The 20345-nt window shown below is 38.4% G+C and overlaps 1 protein-coding gene across 3 annotated transcripts in view; it reads right to left on the bottom strand.

Moving 5' to 3' along the window:
* LOC139739851 (uncharacterized) overlaps positions 1-20345 on the bottom strand; it is a 79769-nt gene that overhangs the window by 7437 nt on the left and 51987 nt on the right. For 2 of the 3 annotated variants that reach the window (XM_071650449.1, XM_071650451.1), the window contains 7 exons: positions 19649-19723; positions 15103-15170; positions 9623-9701; positions 7861-8057; positions 7295-7369; positions 3989-4069; positions 2471-2580 (listed from right to left, as the gene is read on the bottom strand). In XM_071650449.1, coding sequence (XP_071506550.1) covers positions 2471-2580; positions 3989-4069; positions 7295-7369; positions 7861-8057; positions 9623-9701; positions 15103-15170; positions 19649-19723 — 685 coding nt within the window. The remainder of the gene's footprint in view (positions 1-2470; positions 2581-3988; positions 4070-7294; positions 7370-7860; positions 8058-9622; positions 9702-15102; positions 15171-19648; positions 19724-20345) is intronic. The other variant, XM_071650450.1, reaches the window with a different exon arrangement.

Genomic DNA, 20345 nt, shown 5'->3' with positions numbered 1-20345 from the left:
AAATCGGGTTAGAAATGGCAAAGGAGTAGCATTTTGTAGCCAATGTATAATATAGGTCAAAAATCAAGGTCAAAGGTCAAAGAAGTCAACGGTCAAAATTCTGTGTAGAAGTTTTGAAGCCCTCACCTAGTGCCATCACAAAAAGCAAACGGAATCGAAATCGGGTTAGAAATGGCGAAGGAGTAGCATTTTGTAGCCAATGTACAATATAGGTCAAAAATCAAGGTCAAAGGTCAAAGAAGTCAAAGGTCAAAATTCTGTGTAGAAGTTTTGAAGCCCTCATCTAGTGCCATCACATAAAGAAAACGGAATCGAAATCGGGTTAGAAATGGCAAAGGAGGAGCATTTTGTAGCCAATGTACAACATAGGTCAAAAATCAAGGTCAAAGGTCAAAGAAGTCAAGGGTCAAAATTCTGTGTAGAAGTTTTGAAGCCCTCACCTAGACTGTAGTGCCATCACATAAAGCAAATGGAAATGAAATTGGGTTAGAAATGGCAAAGGAGTGTTTACTCGCATTTTGTAGCAAAATGTACAATGCAGGTCAAAAATCAAGGTCAAAGGTCAAAGAAGTCAAAGGTCAAAATTCTGTGTAGAAGTTTTGAAGCCCTCACCTAGTGCCTTCACATGAAGCAAACGGAATCGAAATCGGGTTAGAAATGGCGAAGGAGTAGCATTTTGTAGCCAATGTACAATAAAGGTCAAAAATCAAGGTCAAAGGTCAAAGAAGTCAAAGGTCAAAATTCTGTGTAGAAGTTTTGAAGCCCTCACCTAGTGCCATCACATAAAGCAAACGGAATCGAAATCGGGTTAGAAATGGCGAAGGAGTAGCATTTTGAAGCAAAATGTACAATATAGGTCAAAGGTCAAGGTCAAAGGTCACAACTGAAATTCTGTGTAGAAGTTTCAAAGCTCCCATGTAGTGCTATCATATAAAGCAAACAGAATCAAAATTGGCTCATAAATGACAGAGAAGTAGCAAATTGAACATTTTGATCACACACGGACGCACAGACAGACAGACAGACGGACGGACGGACAGACACACGGACACACACACGTACGGAGCCCGTTTCATAGTCCCCTGCTCGAACTCGTTCGGCGGGGACAATAAGAACAAAGCCATAGTGAACTCAGTTGTCGTTTCTAGAAGCGCACCATAGCATCAAGTGTTACCACCCTCAAGCAATATTAACTTTTTGGGGGTGTCACTGCAGGGTCATACACAGCCCCATCCTCACAATGCGATACAAACAGAAATACAGTCAAACCCGCCTTGGCGGTCATTTGTCTGTAAAGGCCACTTTTTAACCCTAACTAGGCCTGGGGGGGGGAGGCCTCGGACCCCCCTCAACATTCCGCGCGATGTATCACCATCGCAAAAAGCTATCGCCACGATGTTTCACAACTTTTTCTTTCGAGTCTCCTGCATCTTTTGACACCAAATTAGCGACACCCGGGCAAGCGGTTCCAAAGTTACGCATAAATATGTACATGCATGTCAGACTAAAAATTGCTCAAAAGCATGAATTCTTGTACAATTTCAATGCAAACTGTGCTTACAGTCAAATTTCATAAAAGCATGATTATTTTGGGGTTTTATTGATTGAAATCAATTAATGGCATATTTTCATGTTGCCGACAAATTTCAGCGAAAAAACAATGGAAAACAAAAAAGTTGAAAAAACAAGAAATACGTAAGAAATTCAAAAAACAATAAAACAATTAAGAAATTTTTCTGATGGCCCAATTTTTTTCATCTGCATCTGCTGACACTAGAAAGAATATTTACCAAAAAAAAAAAAAAAATGTGCCTGTTTTGCGCTTTATTTAGTGATTTATAGCAAAAAGTGTGATATTCATGTATCATTACGCATAAATGATAAATTTTTGATAAATCAACTTTACAGTTTTTTAGATTACATCACAGGCAATGTGTGTGCTAATTTTCGTCGTGATCGCGCGGGTGATGGCCAAGACCCAGCCCCCCCCCCCCCTCCCCCCGGCTCTATCATCTACCGAAATAGCCCGGCCTCCGGGTTAAGTCTCCCCTGGGTGGCTGCTACAGACAGAAACTTGACTGCAGATTGCAGTGAATATCAACAGTACTACTAACATTCACACATTTAAATCATGGACTCTTAAAAGTGCAATGACGGAGATACCCGAGTGCTATGTTGAAAAAGACATGTGAGGGCACTGCGACACAAATGGATAAGACTCCTGGCTTTCGATCGGACGCCCAAAGTTTGAATCCCATGAAGTGCCTATAAGTCCTTGGACAAGATGTTTTTACCCACCATGTCCCCCTCCACCCAGGTGTATAAATGGGTACCCGGCAACGCTGGGGTAGTAATAATGGCAGGGCCCTTTGATAGAACAGTGTCAATACTGAAGAGGGTACCCCGCATAAAGAAGACCTTATGATTATTACTTCTATTATCATAATGAACAGCTGCAGGGTCAACGCACCTCATATCTGAATTTGATTTCTCCGTTACTTCCTTGGCCTTCACCACCTCCTTCAGCTTCTCATCATGGGACTTTAACCGCTTCTCATACTCGCTGTACTTCTCCTCCGCCTGTCCATCAAACAAGGGGAAAACAATGAAAACAAACGTCATGGACTTCAACTTCATTCACGCACAACATTTACTCCTGCGACAATTGCTCCGATGAAATATCTGCACGCTAAGCCAAACGTAAACTCTACCCACAAACATAACCATAACCCTAACCCTGATCCCAATCCTCACATCAAACTAAACCTAAGACCCTATCAAAACCCTAACCCGAGGTTCATGGAGAAACTAATATCACAATTGTCGTGCCACTCCTGTATTAACCACATATCTGGGCTATCATGCACTGTAAGCATATGACTAGATCAAAGTTGCAAATAGCAAGATAAGGGCCCCTTCGCATAAAACTATGGTAACTTACCAATTAATGGTATAACTCTGCAATCAATGGTAACCATTGGTGATTTCATGGCTTTGATTGGATATGGAATAGTGTTTCTATGGTATGTGTATTACTTGCAGAGTTTTTATTACTCGTGAAGTTACTTTAATTTATGCAAAGGGGCCCAGGTGTGAATCACAGCATGAGTCATTACTTTTTTTCTCAAGTTATGCAATGATTGAAGTGATTGTAACATGTGACAAGACACACAGTTTTAACATCTACAATCACACAAACTTAACATCTAAATACATTACAAGACAACTGTTGGCATCTGTCCCGACAGTATTGTGACTAATCACACACAAACCGTGGAGTCTGTAAAGATTTCTTGACTACACAAACCCCAGTGGAGTCTGTAAAGATTTCTTGACTACACAAACCCCAGTGGAGTCACAATGTGGTGTGTGAATCATATCACCTCTGCCTCTCCCACAGCAAACTAATCATGTTTCATCATCTCCGAATACACACACAAGACAACTGCATGAAGTACAGGTGCTGAAAGATGTCTAGTCTTTAACCCCCAGACAATTTAATCATGACTTGAAATCATCAAGTTTTATTGTCATTACAAGTGGAATGATGCAAGTCAGCAAACACTGATCTCAGACCAAAAGCCTGTCAAAACCCTCAAAGCAAAGCCTCCCCCCCCCCCAAAAAAAAAATGTGCAACACTTATTCAGAAAAGAGCAAAGACAATTTTTCTTGATGAATTATAAAACTGTGCATGGGTCAAGGCTGCACACCTGTCAATAAATGGTCTACAATCACATAAATTGTCTCGTCAATCCTGATTACTGACTTGGACAACTCTATCAATCAAGAAAAAAATTATCTCGGCTTCAAATTCGGAGCCTGCTTCCTCTATTGACTGATGTGCAAGGTTGCCTCAGATGGCCCATGTAAACCTCTGATGAATGTCAGGGCCACACAGTGCATCATAATTTACCACTACCTCCCAGAGGCTCTTAAAGGAGATACTATGGACCTGCCTCAAGCGAAACATCAGCCCGGAGTACTTACGGCTTTCTGCGTCCGAATTGTCGCAGTCCTTGCTGCCTCCAGTACTGCTGCGTCCATGTCGGTTTGGGAATATCTTAGGAGCTGTTGGAAAAATCAAACAATAGTTTAATAACAGGTCTAGAAATTATCATTCAAACTCAGAACTCTTTAATATTTGTCTCCCCCTCCCCCCATCTTTAAAAAAAAAAATAACATATGAAGTTGGAAGACGAGGGGGAAGAGAGCTTGTTGCCATTCCATATTGTGTGGACTTAAAGGGACTGTACAGTACTGGTTGAGGTGGGGATTCATGTTTTGAACATTCCTAAGTGAGATAATGAGAAACCTCTTATGAAATAAGATAGAGCATGTAATTCTAAGAGGGATTCAACGTTTATTTGATGAAAATTAGTTTTCAAATGGCTGAGATATCCAAAAAGGTGATAATAATAAAAGGCGACAGGCCACGCCTTTTATTAGGAATCTTTGTTTCACCTCGTTTTTGGATATCTCAGCCACTTCAAAACCAATTTTCATCAAATAAACTTTTGATACCCCTTAGAATTGCATGCTCTTTGACATCTCATGGAGTGGTTTCTGAATGTCTCGCAAAACGTTAAAACCTAAATCCTCACCTCGACCAGAACTGTACAAACCCTTTAAATTCCCAAAAAGAAGTCACAATTACACAAACAGAATAGCAGATGTTAAACCAAAACCGGGAATAAAATAAGAAAGTTACAGAATTTCAAATTTCACATGACTTCACTGGACAGGGATACTGGGTGCAACAACATATATGCAAATTAAATGATTACTGGGTGCAACAACATATATGCAAATTAAATGATGTAAAGATGCCATAGCTCGCAACTTTCCCATTGGTTTGTGAACAAAGAAGATTCATATCAATCGTGTACTGTAAACACAGTCATCACTTAACATAGTCATCACTGAACACTTTTAAACACATCCATCGCTGAATGTGTTTAACAGAAAATTGAGATTTCATGTTTTAAATCAGTATGCCGAAATGGTGTGATAAACTTTTCTCTTATAAAATATGTCAGTGTGTGTGTCTGTGTGTGTATGTATGTGTGTATTAATTCATAAAGAAATGTATTCATTCAATATTTTGATATTTTATGAATGAAATAGTATGGGGACAGGACTTTTATATAAGGCATAGCCTTTCTGTCTGTCTCCGAACACTTTCAAATGTATTGTATATTCGTACTGATGCTTATTGTGATCCTTCTTCTCTTGTTATAGTATGGTGTTGTCAATTTCCTGTATTCTCCTGTTTTTTACTGAAAGTGTTGAATAAATCTGAATCTGAATCTGAATCTGAATACGAGGAATGTTTGCGTGCATTTTAATTTTGCGAGCGTCAACATTCGCGAAATTAAAAGGCACGCAAAAGTTCTTGCCTCCACAATATGCATTGGATGCAAGAAAGGCCGTCGGCTCCAATTCGCGAAATCTTCATGCCGCGAATATATCGTGTTTTACAGTATTTGATCGGTAATTTTGCAATTGATGCTCTTCGCCCCTCCCCCCCCCCCCCCCCTCCATCCATCACCACAGCCAGGTTTTTTTTGCAACACAACAAAATATGTGGTGGCGGATGAAAGCTGTTCTCCTTGAATTCATGTCAAATTAGGAAAGTATGTACAGATTTGTGTGTAGGTTGGAGGAAGTCTTGCAAAACCTTGACATAACTCTGTAATCTAATTTGCTTAATATATGTGCTAGATACTGACATCACTGGCATGTGAAAACATGCACAATTTTGAAATTCCAAAACTTTCTAACTCAAAAGTCCTATTTTGATAAAACCTCTGCTGAGTACTATGCTGCTTATTTGGTATCAAACTATCTCTTACAGTAAACTGTGGAATAGACCATTTCTATAATGTATTACACTTCATGGATGTTTCTTTTCTTACATCCTAGTGATAACCCACTTAATTCACCTACTCCATCCAATTCATTTCTACAGGTACAAATTCACATAAGTTGCTAATTAGGGCAAGCTCATGGCAAAGGCTTGTGGTTGTTAAATGCAATTTGTGTGAACAAAGTAGGCATAGAATTTGAAAACATTACTGAAACGGTCTATTGCTGCTTTCAAATTCAGTCCTTTTCGTGAAATGCCTAGTTTAGTCTTGCTAAATGCAATTCAATGAAAAATGTTTTGAACAAAATGCAAAATTTTATTCGCATATTGAGAGGGAAAAACCGCTCTGAGATCCCCTCCCAATTTTTGTGCGAGACTTTCATCACATCAGTTTACTGATTGGTACTAGAATGGAATGTGACAAATTTTCAGGTCACAACTGCTTCTAGTTTGGAGAGAGAAATTGCAAATTTCCTTGACCTTCCCTTCAGTTTCCTCTGCAACCTCAAGTATGTTTTGGTTACCATGGCAACTAGCATTTTTCCGATGGTCGTCAAGTGAATGTTTGAGCCGTGATTCTTTGTGAGTCTTCATTTTCAACCCTAAGTGGGGTTTTCCTCTGTATGGGATGGCCTGTGGTGCTTAGCGATGAGGGGTTCCTACCATCTCTAAATCGAATGTCATCCATGAAATACTGAGATGACAGTCAAAGCCTTATCACATTCCATCAAAATGCCACCCACAAAAAAACATGAACACCTACACAAGTACATGACACATGCTCACATGCTACCTAGCCAACACTGAAAGCAGAATCAGCACTTTTTTTCATGGCATCTTATCTGCAGTAAGAACTTAAGAAGATTGTTACACATTGTAAAACTTGTGAATTTGGAGCATTTAAAGGGGCATAGTCCTGGTGGTGTAGAGGGCGCTGTTGATGATACTGCCGATCAAAGTTAGCATTGATACGAAGATTACGAAGTTGAGCTGTCATCAGGAGTAAAGTGCGTAGTTGTTGCTAAGTAACGTTGCCTGCGTTGTCTTCTCTGCGCATCGTGCAGTCTGTAGTAATGCCATGGTGCGTGCATATGTGCTTGATATTATGACATCACAAAAGAACTTTGCTAAAGCTGTCTTCCCCTTCACCCGAATCATGAGCCGAAATGTGATCCGACCACTGACTACAGTGAATCGGACTTCTTCGGACTCGGGGAAGTGGGTCAAAGCGTAAGCGCTAGAGAGGAGTCGATAGCATAGGTCTCTATAGGAAACTTGTGCCGTGCGCGCACGTACGCATTTGACTAAAACACCACGACCATGCACCTTTAACTCTCACTCATCATCATGTTCAGCACAGGAAACGGCAAGGAACTGATCAGAAGGCTCAGATTCAAACGCATCATGCACATTCCATGCCATGTTACCTGCACTATTCCTTCATCACTGCCAGCAATGGGGGGAGGAATGGCTTCTGATGCGTTAGCACTGTCAGTGGAATCCTGCATTCATTGTAAGATCAGAATAATGATTCTCTTAATCAAAGATGTTAACAAGCCAGCAGAAATTGTGAAAGTAAATGACTCTACAGGCAAAGTTGAGTGCAATTCAAAGATATTGTGACTGTGAACTTTTATATCTACCCTCCAGACTTAGAACTACCTTCCGAGTATTTCCAGATGAAAGGGAACCTAATGTTCTCTTTGGTTTTATGACTTATTCCAGCATCTACAAAAGGCAATTTCATTTTACTTCCTTTTCAAATAGGACTACTTCTTCTTTTTTCTTCTTTTTTGGAGGTCAAAACATTACGGTAATCTAGCATAAAATTGACTTAACATTGATACTACTAATGATGATAATGCGTATAAAACAGAGCACAAAGATTTCAATCATTTTCATTTCAAAACTAAATTCCTTATTTCACATCAAAATACACATTGTCCAAAATCCCTGGCACAGAAAGTGTCAATGCTCTTCTCTTGACACTGACCTGACCCTCCTCTGTAGCGGGGCTGTACGAAAGGAGGCGATCCACATTTTTGACGTCATCGGTGGCATTTGGGCTGGTGTTGGCCTGGGCGTTGACCTCTGCCCTGCGCTGACCCCGCCTCTCCAAGATCTGGCCAGGCGAGGGCGTCTTCATCTGGAGCAGGTCCTCACCTTCCGGCTCCAGGATGGGTGCGGGAGCTGGTGCACATAAAAGGGGGAATAAGAATAGAACTTGACATAAAGTAATGGAGCAAGCTGACATGTCCAAAGGTACCACTAAAACATTACATGGCACGACAAATTTTACCTCAGAATGGATGAATGGATGGACGGATAGATGAATAGATGAATGGATGAATGAATAGATGGATGGAGGGATGGATGAAGAGATGGATGGATAGATGAACAGATGGATGAATAGATGGTTGGATGGATAGATGGACGGATGGATGAATAGATGGATGGATAGATGGATAGATGGATGGAGAGGATGGATGGATGGGTATAGATACATGTATGGAGGGATAGATGGATGGATGAATGAATGAATGAAACAATGAATGACCAGACTGCATGAAAAATAGATGATTGAATGAATCAATCGACAAATAAATACTGTGTGATGATGCAAATAGATAAAAGATTATGGAACATTACTTTTGTAATTGAGGTCTTGACAATTTCAAATGCAAAAAGCAACCACCTCCGAAAATTTGCTATAATTTTCTGGTGCACTCTATCCTCCTACATCTCTTCTTCTTTCATTACCTATCATGTTTGCCCCCCCCCCCCCCCCCCACCTCCCTGTATTACAACACAAATATCACCTGCTACTAAGCTCTCTCTGTGTCTCCATGGCAACCATTACATGGAGGGAAAAAGTGAGAGAGCATCACTAACGACCTGCATGCATGTGACGGCAGCGAATCAATTCTGGCACAATCCATCCGAAGAATCGGTGAGAAATTATCGTACAAATGTTTGAGCGGAAAATTCTCCACATTAGTGTAGCAGTGGCAGGTTTGTCACACTGACACCAAAAACAGATGGCATCAAACCGTATGTTGACGTCAAAACCATACAGTGGATTTTAAACCAAATGTCAGCACCAATAACATGTAGGCATAATAGGGAAACAAACATGATGCATTCACTAACAGAAAGCACAGCTACACTTTTGTCCCCCTTTTTCTTGTTTGCCAGAGAGTAATAAAAGTAACAATGCCAGCCGCTTATGAGGACTCACTGGTATGTCAGACAGAAATCAGGCTTTGAACTATTTTGCTTATTATTTTGTAAACATATGTTTACTGGGTCACTAGAGAAATGCAACACTACAGGAATGTGGGAACAGAAGAAAGAGGTTACTTACAGGAATGTATGCTCATACAGGATTGACATCATAATAGAGGAAATATAATGTCATGTCATGCTTGTGTGGCTTATAAGATGGAAGTCTAAATTGGTCCTCTTTTTACTCTCTTAACTGTTCAGGTTACTTCCAACAAAGTTCCTGAGATTCTCAGATGAAATGGATTGATAAATTTCATCTCTCCATTCACTTAGGTCTTGTACAGAGAGAGAGAGAAAAAAAATGTGCTTATTCATAAGTTTTCTTTAAAAAAAAAATCTGTATGTGATACAACATCATTACTGCAATTCTAACTCTTAATTATTCCTGCTTTCCCAGAATATAACAAATATTTCGCAGACTTCATACTCATTTTCTGTCACAATGATAAGTGACTAGAAAGATAACTTACCTTGTGGAGTTACACATCCTTTCACCAGTGGGTCAAATTTGACGTATAGTGACTGCCTCGCTAAGGCTGATTCCTTGAACTGTATAAAACAGGGAAAACAAAGACCATTAGTTGCAGTGATATCCATCTATAAAGGTTTAATATCTAACAAGATTTTGAAATATATAGCCACGAGGTAAAAATCATTTTGATTTGATTCTATCTGTATTACATGGTTGCTAAGGAAGCCATGAATGCTTGCACACAAGCAACTACAAGACCGACTGTTTCAAGTCCCCTCCACAGGACTAGGCAATGGGGATAAAGTGCCTTGCCTCGGGTACAACCACTGCACCAGGGGATTTGAACCAGAGACCTTATGATTGGTAGTGGTCTTAAACATTTAAGAATTACCTTTTAACAAATCTGTTTACTTCTAAAGTAATTGTGTCAATTCTCTACTTCCTTGATTTGCACCTAAAATCTTCTATTATTATCATTACTATTATCACTATAATTATTATCATTATCATTATTATTATTATCATTATTATTATTATTATTATTATTATTATTATCATTATTATTATCATTATCATTATTATCATTATCATTATTATTATTATTATCACTATTATTATTATTATTACTATTACTACTACTATTATTACTAATATTATCATTATTATTATCATTATTATTATTATAATAATAATAATAATAATTATTATTATTATTATTATTACCATTGTTGTTGTTATCATTATAATCATTACTATTACTAGTAGTAGTAGTAGTAGTAGTAGTGGTAGTGGCAGTGATATTATCATTACAACCATCATCATTATAATCATCATTTTCACCATCGTTATCGTTACCGGGTACCATTATCAATATTATTTTTTTCTTATTATCCGATGAGTCACAAAAGCTTTGTTTGGTCATCGAATTGAATGCAAACTATCTTGGCACTGCAGAATAAATAAGAGGGAACACTGTAGTCTCCATTCCAGCTAAGAGCTCATATGACAGAAAATCCTAGGTCCAAATCTTGGTACATACTGTAAACCACAAACACTCGCGGCATGAAATTTTTGTGAACTGCAGCAGATGACCTTTTTTGCGGCATGAAACTCTGGTAAACTGTTTTTCTTTTTTCCTCCAATTTTAATCAGATTTTCTCTATCTTGCTGATTCGATTCTACTCTCCCTCTTTTTCTCTCTAGCCCTCTTTCAAAAACAAAAGTCAACTTGAACATAAAGTGAAGTGCAGTAGCCCTTTTATCATTTATCACAGTAAAGCTGAGGAGGATCCTAAATTGACAAAATAAGAGCTCTCTCATTCCTTGCAACCTAGACAGGGGGTGCAGGTTAATCAGAAAACTGGCACCAGGGATTCCGGACACCCAGCGCCAAACTTTTTCTGATAAAAATTCAGCAAACATCTGGAGGAGATGAAAGACGGGAGGACCACCGTACCACCTACTGGGATACACAGGAATTTGGCAAAGTCAACATTTGAGGTGGTGGGCATTAGCATGGAATTCTAGCATTCTTCTCTGAAATCTACACATTCCTGTGAAATGTCTCCTTGTTAAAGCAAGGAGGTACTAGGCAAGCTTGCCTAGTACCTCCTTGGTTAAAGTAGACAGCAAGTCAAATGGGAATGGAAAAAAAAAAGCAACAGAAAAGTGACGACCCACCATGTTTATATTTCAAGATTGCCTTGAAAGGAGACATCGCTAGTTGATGGGGGGGGGGGGGTCCAACATATGTGCTTCACACTTGGGGGAAATTTGTATCACTTCAACCTTTTCCCCTGTGGTGTTTTATTGTAGAGCTGTTTTGTTGTATTTTGTTATTCAATGTAAACATACATAGGGTGTACAAATAAGCACAAGTTGCACTTGCTTCTGCACGTAACTTTCAAATACATGTGATTGATAACAAAAGGAGGAAGATGAGAGAACATCACCACTGGGCAGATTTATGACTGCTTACATGTCCAAGTAGGTAAGAAAAACAAGAAAAAGTTAAGTGTCTACTGTTGTGCTCAATTGGAAACAAACACCAAGCTATCTTTGTACAAGATGGGTTTAGATCTGAAACTCACTCACACACACATACACTATACATTTTGACAAACAGTAAGATTTCTCTGTCAAGCTCCATATGCTGATATTTACGTCATTCTATTGGCATACATTTTGTGTAGAATAACTTCTGCATTGGTCAAGTTAACCTCTCCACTAGTACAAAGGGTAGGATTTTTTCTTTTCTTTTCGAATTGCATTATCATTCACATTGAGTGGCACTGAGCCAATTTCTGTTATAATTCCACTTCATTACCAAAACTTCACATGTGACCTTTAACATATAGTCCAGCAGACTCCACAGTACATGCACTATGAATTGCAAGTGAAAGTGACTGTTCATGTTTACTGCATTGGAGCTGCGATGAGAGTCTGGAATGACTCCAAGTCCAGCAAACCATCTGCGGACTGCACTGATGAAATGTGATACTCTGGCTCCATCTTGACAATAATGAGTGTACATAATATTATCTCTACATCGGTGGTGACAGACGTCTAGGCTTTAATAGCGTCGAGCTCCTACAGCAAGCTCTTGAGAAAGGCTTCTCTGATAATTTTCCTAGAAAGTGGATGGCTAGCATACATGCTCTCATGTAAACACATTCCTGTGGTTTTCAATGGATGCTCTATACTCTGTATGGGGGAGAACTGACAACCTAACATAACCTACATAGTACGTACAGTGTATCGGTAGGTCACCATTTTCAAGATGTTGCAAGTTCTTCTTTTTTAATTTAATATCATATACTTCGTGTATGGTATATGTATGACTCTTGTAAATATACTGAATTTATTACATTGCAGAGTACCCATACACAAGAGGTGCTGATTAGTGATTGGAATAAATGGAAATATTATTCTGATACAATGGAGATTTACCATGCATTTAATTTGAAGTTTTGCATTCAATGAAGAAACTTAAAAAAAAAAAGAGAGACAATTTTCTCAGAAATCAAATACCAGAAAATCAACACAGGGAACTTCACACTTCCACTCTGTTCTGTGACCCAAGGGTTTTAAATTTATGATTAAGATGATTATTGTTCACGCATTTTAATACTTTCTGTTCCAACCCCCCCCCCAAAAAAAAAAACACCAACAACAACAACAACAACAACAACAACAACAACAACAACAACAACAACAACAACAACAACAACAACAACAGTCACTCTTCCATGGGATTTTGAAGATTAAAAGTTGCAGAAAAATTGTCTAGACATACATGAGAGAAAACATGTTTCACACATGCTGGCCATAGTAAGACAGGGGAGCTGCCCCTTTAATTGGTGCGGTGGGCGGATGCCTGCAGAAATATTCTACCTCAAAACCGTGACTCGCATGTGCGGAGATATTCTACCCTGACTTTCTGGGCTTCATAAAAACCACTGTATGGATATCTACCTAGCCCCAGCTCTCGGTGATTAGTTTCAAATATGAGGGTTGCATGCCACTTGATTTTAAAGGTAATCTAAAGCATCACCCTGGAAAACGTTCCCCATACTGGCATTACACAAATGTCCAAGTAACTGTGGACATACCAGGTATATCTTGTCCTGTCAATTTCTTTGAATGCAAGTAATACACTAAACATTCTTCATCAATTCTTATTTTCACTGTCTGAAAGGTCAGAATTATGTTCAATAGCCTCACTAACTTGGATAAAATATATACACAAAAGAAACTTGAAAATCATGGCATGCTTGAATATGGCACCCTTCCACTAATTTTCTGTTAGTAATCTCATTTAGCAGGCAGTACATATTTTTCTTACAAAGAGTTGATCTGGACTGAAAAATATGAGATTAAGTGTGATAAATGGAAGTCAATGAACAGGAAATGGAGACTTGCAAACTTATTCAGCACCTGACTCATTACTGATGACACGACACCTAGGCAAACTTTCTCTTCTTTTCTCTGTCTTGGTCTCTGACACAGTGACACAGACATAAAATTTCTACCAACTTTTATCAAAGGGGAAACATATTAATGAAAAATCAGTGTTTTTACATGCTATCTGCATCAAATATAAACCTTGGGCATTTCCACACTCTTAAACTCTACCTTTTACTTCAATATCAGTGAATATTTCTTAAAGGAAAGCCCTGCCAATTTAAAATCAAAATGAAAGCAACAGGGAAACAAAAAGAAAAGGGACATATAACAAAACACAACAAGGGACACAAAAACGAAACTCAAATTATTTGACTGCAGAATAGAATGCCTCCACTTCCTATGCAATCGCTGCAGAAGTCTATCTATCTATCTATCTTGTACCTCATTTTAAGCAACTAAATGCTCAATCATTCTTGCTAGATATTACAACCAGTCGGTCCAATCTGAAGCTATGGCTGGAGAATGACATTTTCAACCACTTGAAGTTAGATGACCATTGACCTATCATTATTATCATAACATGGAAATGAATGTATATTGATTTCTGTTCACCCTAGAAAATATTATTACCTCAGTGCATACAAACTGACAAGTTACAGCAGAAAAATGTCATTTTTAACCAAAGTTCAGAGACCTTTGCTCGCTAGGTGGATTTATTGTCTCATCTATTCAGTGAACATATCTGATGTGGTATACCTGGGCTAGGCACCAAAAAAATTAATCGCATGGTTTTCTGAAGTTACGATAGCAAAAGTCGAAATGGACAACTGAATGGGTGAACGGAAAACCTGAATACATAACTCCTCAGGCACAGTTCCGGGTAGAGGCACAAAAACAAACGAACGAAACTGAAACAGAAATACAAACAAACAAACAAACAAAATCCTCCAGGGAAGCCAGCGATCAGGATGTCTTTCACAAAATATTCCAGATAAAAATACTTCCTGACATAGTAGCAACTATGTGAGATGTCTAGGGAATTTCCTATCACATTCATTTCACTTTTTTTTCTTCATTCAGCTTTAATTCAGTACTTCCATTTGAGATTTTTTTTCCATCATGGGCATATTCATGTGTGCATGAAACAACTCTTAAAACAAACTTGTGATAAATGCAAACGCCTGATACGCTGTGACAAATTGATCAAGCAAGGTTGCTTATCAGGCTACAACGAATTTGCTCATCTTTGAGAAACCCACAACGCTTTACAAATGAAGAATTTATTTGCAAAAGGGGCTAGATCCACTTTTAGTACTTTGGAGAAAAATCAGTTTGTTTGTGAGAATTTGTACACAAGTATATGGGAAATCTAAATCTAATTTTGCGATAATTTCTATTCAAATGGTTGTCTGGAGTTGAAATGTTCAGTATAACTAACTCAAATGGAATTCTGTGTTGTGATGCTAATAACTAGATTTTCATCAAAAGTGGATCTAGCCCCTTTTGCAAATAAGCTCTTCAAATGTTGGCAACAAACTCTAAGACTCTCGGCCGAGTTTCACTTTCACTTACATCGCTTGACCCTCCCGCCTGGGCCAGGTAGTCCACGTCAAAGGCCGAAGGATCGCTGGACGCAAAGACTAGAGGGGGAAAAAACAACAACAATAACAACATTAACAATAAATAAGGTCATGTGATATGGTAAAGGTACTAGCCTAGCAGGGAGAGTTGTTTTTTTTTTTCAGGCTTTATTCTCTCTTTCTCTGTCTAACTCTCTCTCCATCTGTCTGTCTGTCCATCTGTCTGTCTTTTTCCCAATGTATATGTGTGCATATATACATATCATTTAGTGTGTGTACTCCTGAAAACAGCTAGTGTGTCTAGGATTAAACATCCTGCTCACACAGTAATACCTCAAGATACTTCCTGGTTTGAGCAAATTGATACTATTCCTCAGACTTCTACTACAACAGCCAACAGCTCTACAGCAGTCTCAGTACTTGTTTATTTGCGCTTCTTCTATTTTTTTATCATTTACTATCTATTGGTTATATCACACAGTATTCTTTAACAAATGGCACAATACCAGATTTACTGAAGGAATTCACAAAAGTATGGCACAGAGACATATATTGTATGGGGGTGGGGGATGTTAAATATGTCATTTCTGTCTACTAGTATTGCAATAATCAACACGAAGTATTTACTTGGAGAGCCATACATACATACACTGACCAGGGGACAAGGTACTTTGTACACACATTCATTCATTAAAAAAAAAAATAAAAAAAAAAATGTCTTGAAACATGCCAGTAGAAAACCTACACATTGTTAAGTATGCATTCATTGCTGCCTTGTATGGCCTCTTTTCAAGGACAAAATGTGTTTTCTTTGTATGCTACATGAAACTTCTCTTGTAGTCACAATCTAGAGAGGAAATTCCAGCAACAGAAATTCTATACAGTGCCACCATAATTCTTTTCTTTCTCTCGGACTACAGAAAGAAATCCTCCTTGGGAATCTGGGCTCAAGGATATTGACTGCGTGAATGGAACGACATGGATATATGTAATAGGAATGTGAGTTAGGCACAGATGAATAGATAAATCACAATCACATGACACTGTTGTGAATGAGAGTGAAATGTCACACTGTTGCTACACTGGGAGTGATATCACATAACATGGAGAAAAAGAACAACTCCAATTTGTTAACACTGTAAGAAGCTCATATAACATTATGATCTCTTTAATACCAGCCTCCGTTCAACATTGCAATCAATACGACCATAGCACCAGCTCACGTACACCGTACCATGCACAACCCTCATGCAAAATTGTACTGCACCGTTTAAAGTTCACTACGTACAGTTGTAATATCAATGAAAACTTACATTTGCTGCAGTGTCTTATCAAAACAACGCACACAACTATCACTGACAGAGCCAGTACATGTGTCGTCCACGTAGACGCAACAATTGTCAGCGCTAACGACATTTTTCTGCGTGTGGGAACGCCTAAAACCTGATGGTTGTAGTATAAAACAGCGCAGCTCCGCAGCAGACATCAATAACGTCCTTGAAAGCGAGGGAAAACTGACAGATTGCCTCCGCCTAATTTAACACCTGCCCATAGCTCTCTTAGAATGAGGCAACCAATTGATAGCAGACGCACACTATGCTGGTGCCACCCTATCAACAGATGGTAATATGTAAGAAGTGAACACTAGAGGGAGCTGTTCTTGTTTGTAGGACTTTGGACATTCATGGCAGTCAACAGGGAGCTCTGTTTATTATGGGCAAACATGGCTTTTTCAAAATGGTAATCTACCCAGCCACTGTCTCATGCACAAACCTTTTATGACATCACTACATTCCATGATAATATTTACACTTGGAGCTTAATGATTTGTGGTTCCCTATGCCAGATGGTACAAGCACCTACTACACACATAAAATTGTGAGTTCTTAGTAGATGTCTGTAGTTTGTGGATCTTTCTTACCACTGAGAAATGAGATTTGAATGGTACATCACACATTGCAATGAATGATCCAGGAACTTATCTAAAATTATTTTTAAATGTAGATAAGAAGTGACTGAGTGCTATTGACTCTTCGGTTTGTTTTGTTTTGTTTTGTTTTGTTTTGTTTGTTTTGTTTAACTTTTTAGAGGATTTCATTTCTGAGGGGATTTTTTTTTTTCGCCATAAGAAAATTAAATACAAATGTCAGTGGAGTTAGTATGTGTACGCGAGTGCACGCTCTCAGAACACAGCATTAAAATGCAACTCTCATAGGTTTGCATACAATATTATAAAACATTTTGTATGATAATTTGGCATCTGTGACCCCTATTCCATAAAGTTATCACTGCCATGTTGTATGAAGACTAAGATGTAATGCGAAAGATATAACCCATTCCTACTAATTTTATGTTAAACAGGTCAATTTGGTAAAGATTGATATATAGGCGAATAGGATTTTTACTCCCAGTATTTCATGAAATCCAAGGAAAACTGATTTTCAACACTCTGTTCCATGTCAATGGGCATGGCAAACTAACAAAGACCATTATCATACCAATTTAACTTCTTTTCAGCATAAAAGACCCTCATTTGAGAAAACATCTTGGGAAGATAATGGGCTGTTAACAACACACAGAACGAAAGGCTTATATGGCAGACATATCCAGACACTTAACACAAGTTTGGCTTTTTCGTCTGTTTACCCAGAAAATAAATTCTTTCTAAAGTAACTGACTGTTTACTTAAAGGGTGTGTACAGTTCCGGTCGAGGTCAAGATTTAGCTTTTAACGTTTGGCGAGATATTCAGAAACCACTCTATGAGATGTCAAAGAGCATGCAGTTCTAAGGGGTATCAAAAGTTTATTTGATAAAAATCGGTTTTGAAATGGCTGAGATATCAAAAAACAAGGTGAAACAAAGAGATCCTAATAAAGTTGTGGCATGTCGCCTTTTATTATTAGCACTTTTTTGGATAACTCAGCCATTTGAAAACCAATTTTCATCAAATAAACGTTAAATCCTTCTTAAAATTACATGCTCTTTCATATTTCATAAGAGGCTTTTCATTATTTCACTTAGGAATGTTCAAAACATGAGTTCCTACCTCAACCAGTACTGTACAGTCCCTTCAAAACATTGAGAAATCCAATATTATTGAATTCATTCAACTTTACAAATGACAATTGAGCATGCAATTGAAGCAAATCTCAAACATACTAGTTTGGTACTCAAATTCAGATAATTCCAAGCAAATCCGGATGATTTACAAAACTAACTATCTACCTAGTATGTAATCCCCCTAAGACCAATAGGTGAACGCTCTACTGGCATTAATACATACAAACATTGTAAATGACTATAACAGAGTTGACGACTGGTTTCTTTCATGCAATACATGTAGGTCACAAGAGTAACAAAAGCACTGTGGGGGATTTGTGTAAGAGAGTGTTATTTAATGGACACCAACAGACATTTCAACGCATGCAGGAATGAAGATATGGTGATACCTCGACGTGCAAACATCACCCTCATATTTGGAACTTCGAGGAACCTTCTGTATTCCTGATTAACGGCTTTTACGGCATAACAAACAATCATTTAGGAAGGGTAAAGGAGAAATGAAAAGTGAAATCCCGATCCTACCACATTAAAAATCATATCAATTGAGGATTTCATAGCAGGCAATGGGGAAAGCTCCAATTAGGTTTGCAAATTATGCAATACAGTAGACCCCAGTTAATCAGGACAAGGTGGGAAATAAACTTTCATTCCATTAGCTGCACATGCCATATACTGGGGTGTTTCCTTTTTTTTTTTTTGGTGAAATTCAGATCTTGGCTGATATTCCTGAAAGTAACTGATTTGGCTCACAAAATAGAAATGCAATATTATCTCCATACGATGTTGAAATTGCCAAGTTTTCTCTTGAACAGAGGTAATCCTGATTTCTCATTCCGTTCACCATCGCAAATTCAGTTCTCCATCACAAATTCAACCATTCATAGAATTCGTTTTTCAAGTTCCAATTCAGAAAATATCATTCATGCAAAGTACATGTATAAGGCTTATACAGGACTTGGGAGCCATTATAAAGCCATGCACATCAACCTAAATGGAACCAACAGCAAAATCTGCACATGATCTACTTTTTTACATACTTATTGAGGTTCATTCATGTCCTCACTAACAGGCATCAATTTCATGCAAAACCTGCACTTTTACAGACAGTCAGCAAAAGGATCCACAAACTAACTGATATTTGGAAAAAAGATATCAAGAAAAGTCTACATTTATTCAAGATCTTTTGCTATACAGGAGAGCTGGGCTGAATTATAGGTTACAGTTTCTTCTCAAACTCACAGCAGACAAAAACAAAAAGTAATGAGTGAAGTTGAGTGCTGTGATTTACACAGAGCACAGTGAGTCATTCCGCTCAACGTCAAGTTTCCATGGCAACATGCTATGTGGACATCCGTGCAGGAGATTACACAGCAAATTGTGACCGAGAATTACACGGAAAAATCTTGAATGGTATAACAGCATCACAAATTATGCTTGTATCACGATTTTCAAACAACGATAGCTCCTTCGTACCTTCTTCGGCCAAGCGGAATTCCATTTCCTCAAAGCTTATGTCTCGTGTGAGACCGCCGTGGCTACCGCCCATTTCTATGCAGCGGAGGCGGTATGTTTTTGGGGGTAAACACGTAAGGTGTTAAAAGGGTGTTGGAAATAAAAAATACAATGGGTGAAACATAAAGTCACGGATCACGGGTTGGAACAGGGTAGGGAGGAGGAGTCAAACAGTGATGATGGGGGGAGTTTGCACAAGCATAGTTTTAGGATCAACGTTGATTGATTCACAGTGATTGTGTCATAACGGTTAATAGATATTTGGGATGATAATGGATGTGTGTAGATGGTGTTGTTGCGTGTAGCATCAGTCATTACATTGATCAAGGAGGTAACAATGCGAATATTTCAAAAATGTATGGGAAGACAGTGAAGAAAATGGAGAGCAAAGAATGGAACAATAGTTTAGAAAAAATAGGAGGAAAAAAAGGATGTACAACACAAATGGTTACCACAGAACATCACAAGCAATAGATTATGTGGACAATCAATATGGACATGGGTGAAAGGTCAAAGGTAGGAAAGGTCAAACGCAGAAAAGTGAAAAAGGATGGAGAAATAATCCATGCAGTTAAAGACACAATTTAACACATTGTTTGTGGTAGAGATGAAAGGAAGGGAAGAGTTAGTGATCGCAGAAGCATGATAAGGAGAAAGA

This window comes from Diadema antillarum, unplaced genomic scaffold (assembly GCF_040938485.1).
Source record: "Diadema antillarum isolate AM-2024a unplaced genomic scaffold, OU_Dant_1.0 seq00000821_RagTag, whole genome shotgun sequence".
Lineage (NCBI taxonomy): Eukaryota > Metazoa > Echinodermata > Echinoidea > Diadematoida > Diadematidae > Diadema > Diadema antillarum.
This window is presented reverse-complemented; position numbering and strand designations above follow the sequence as displayed.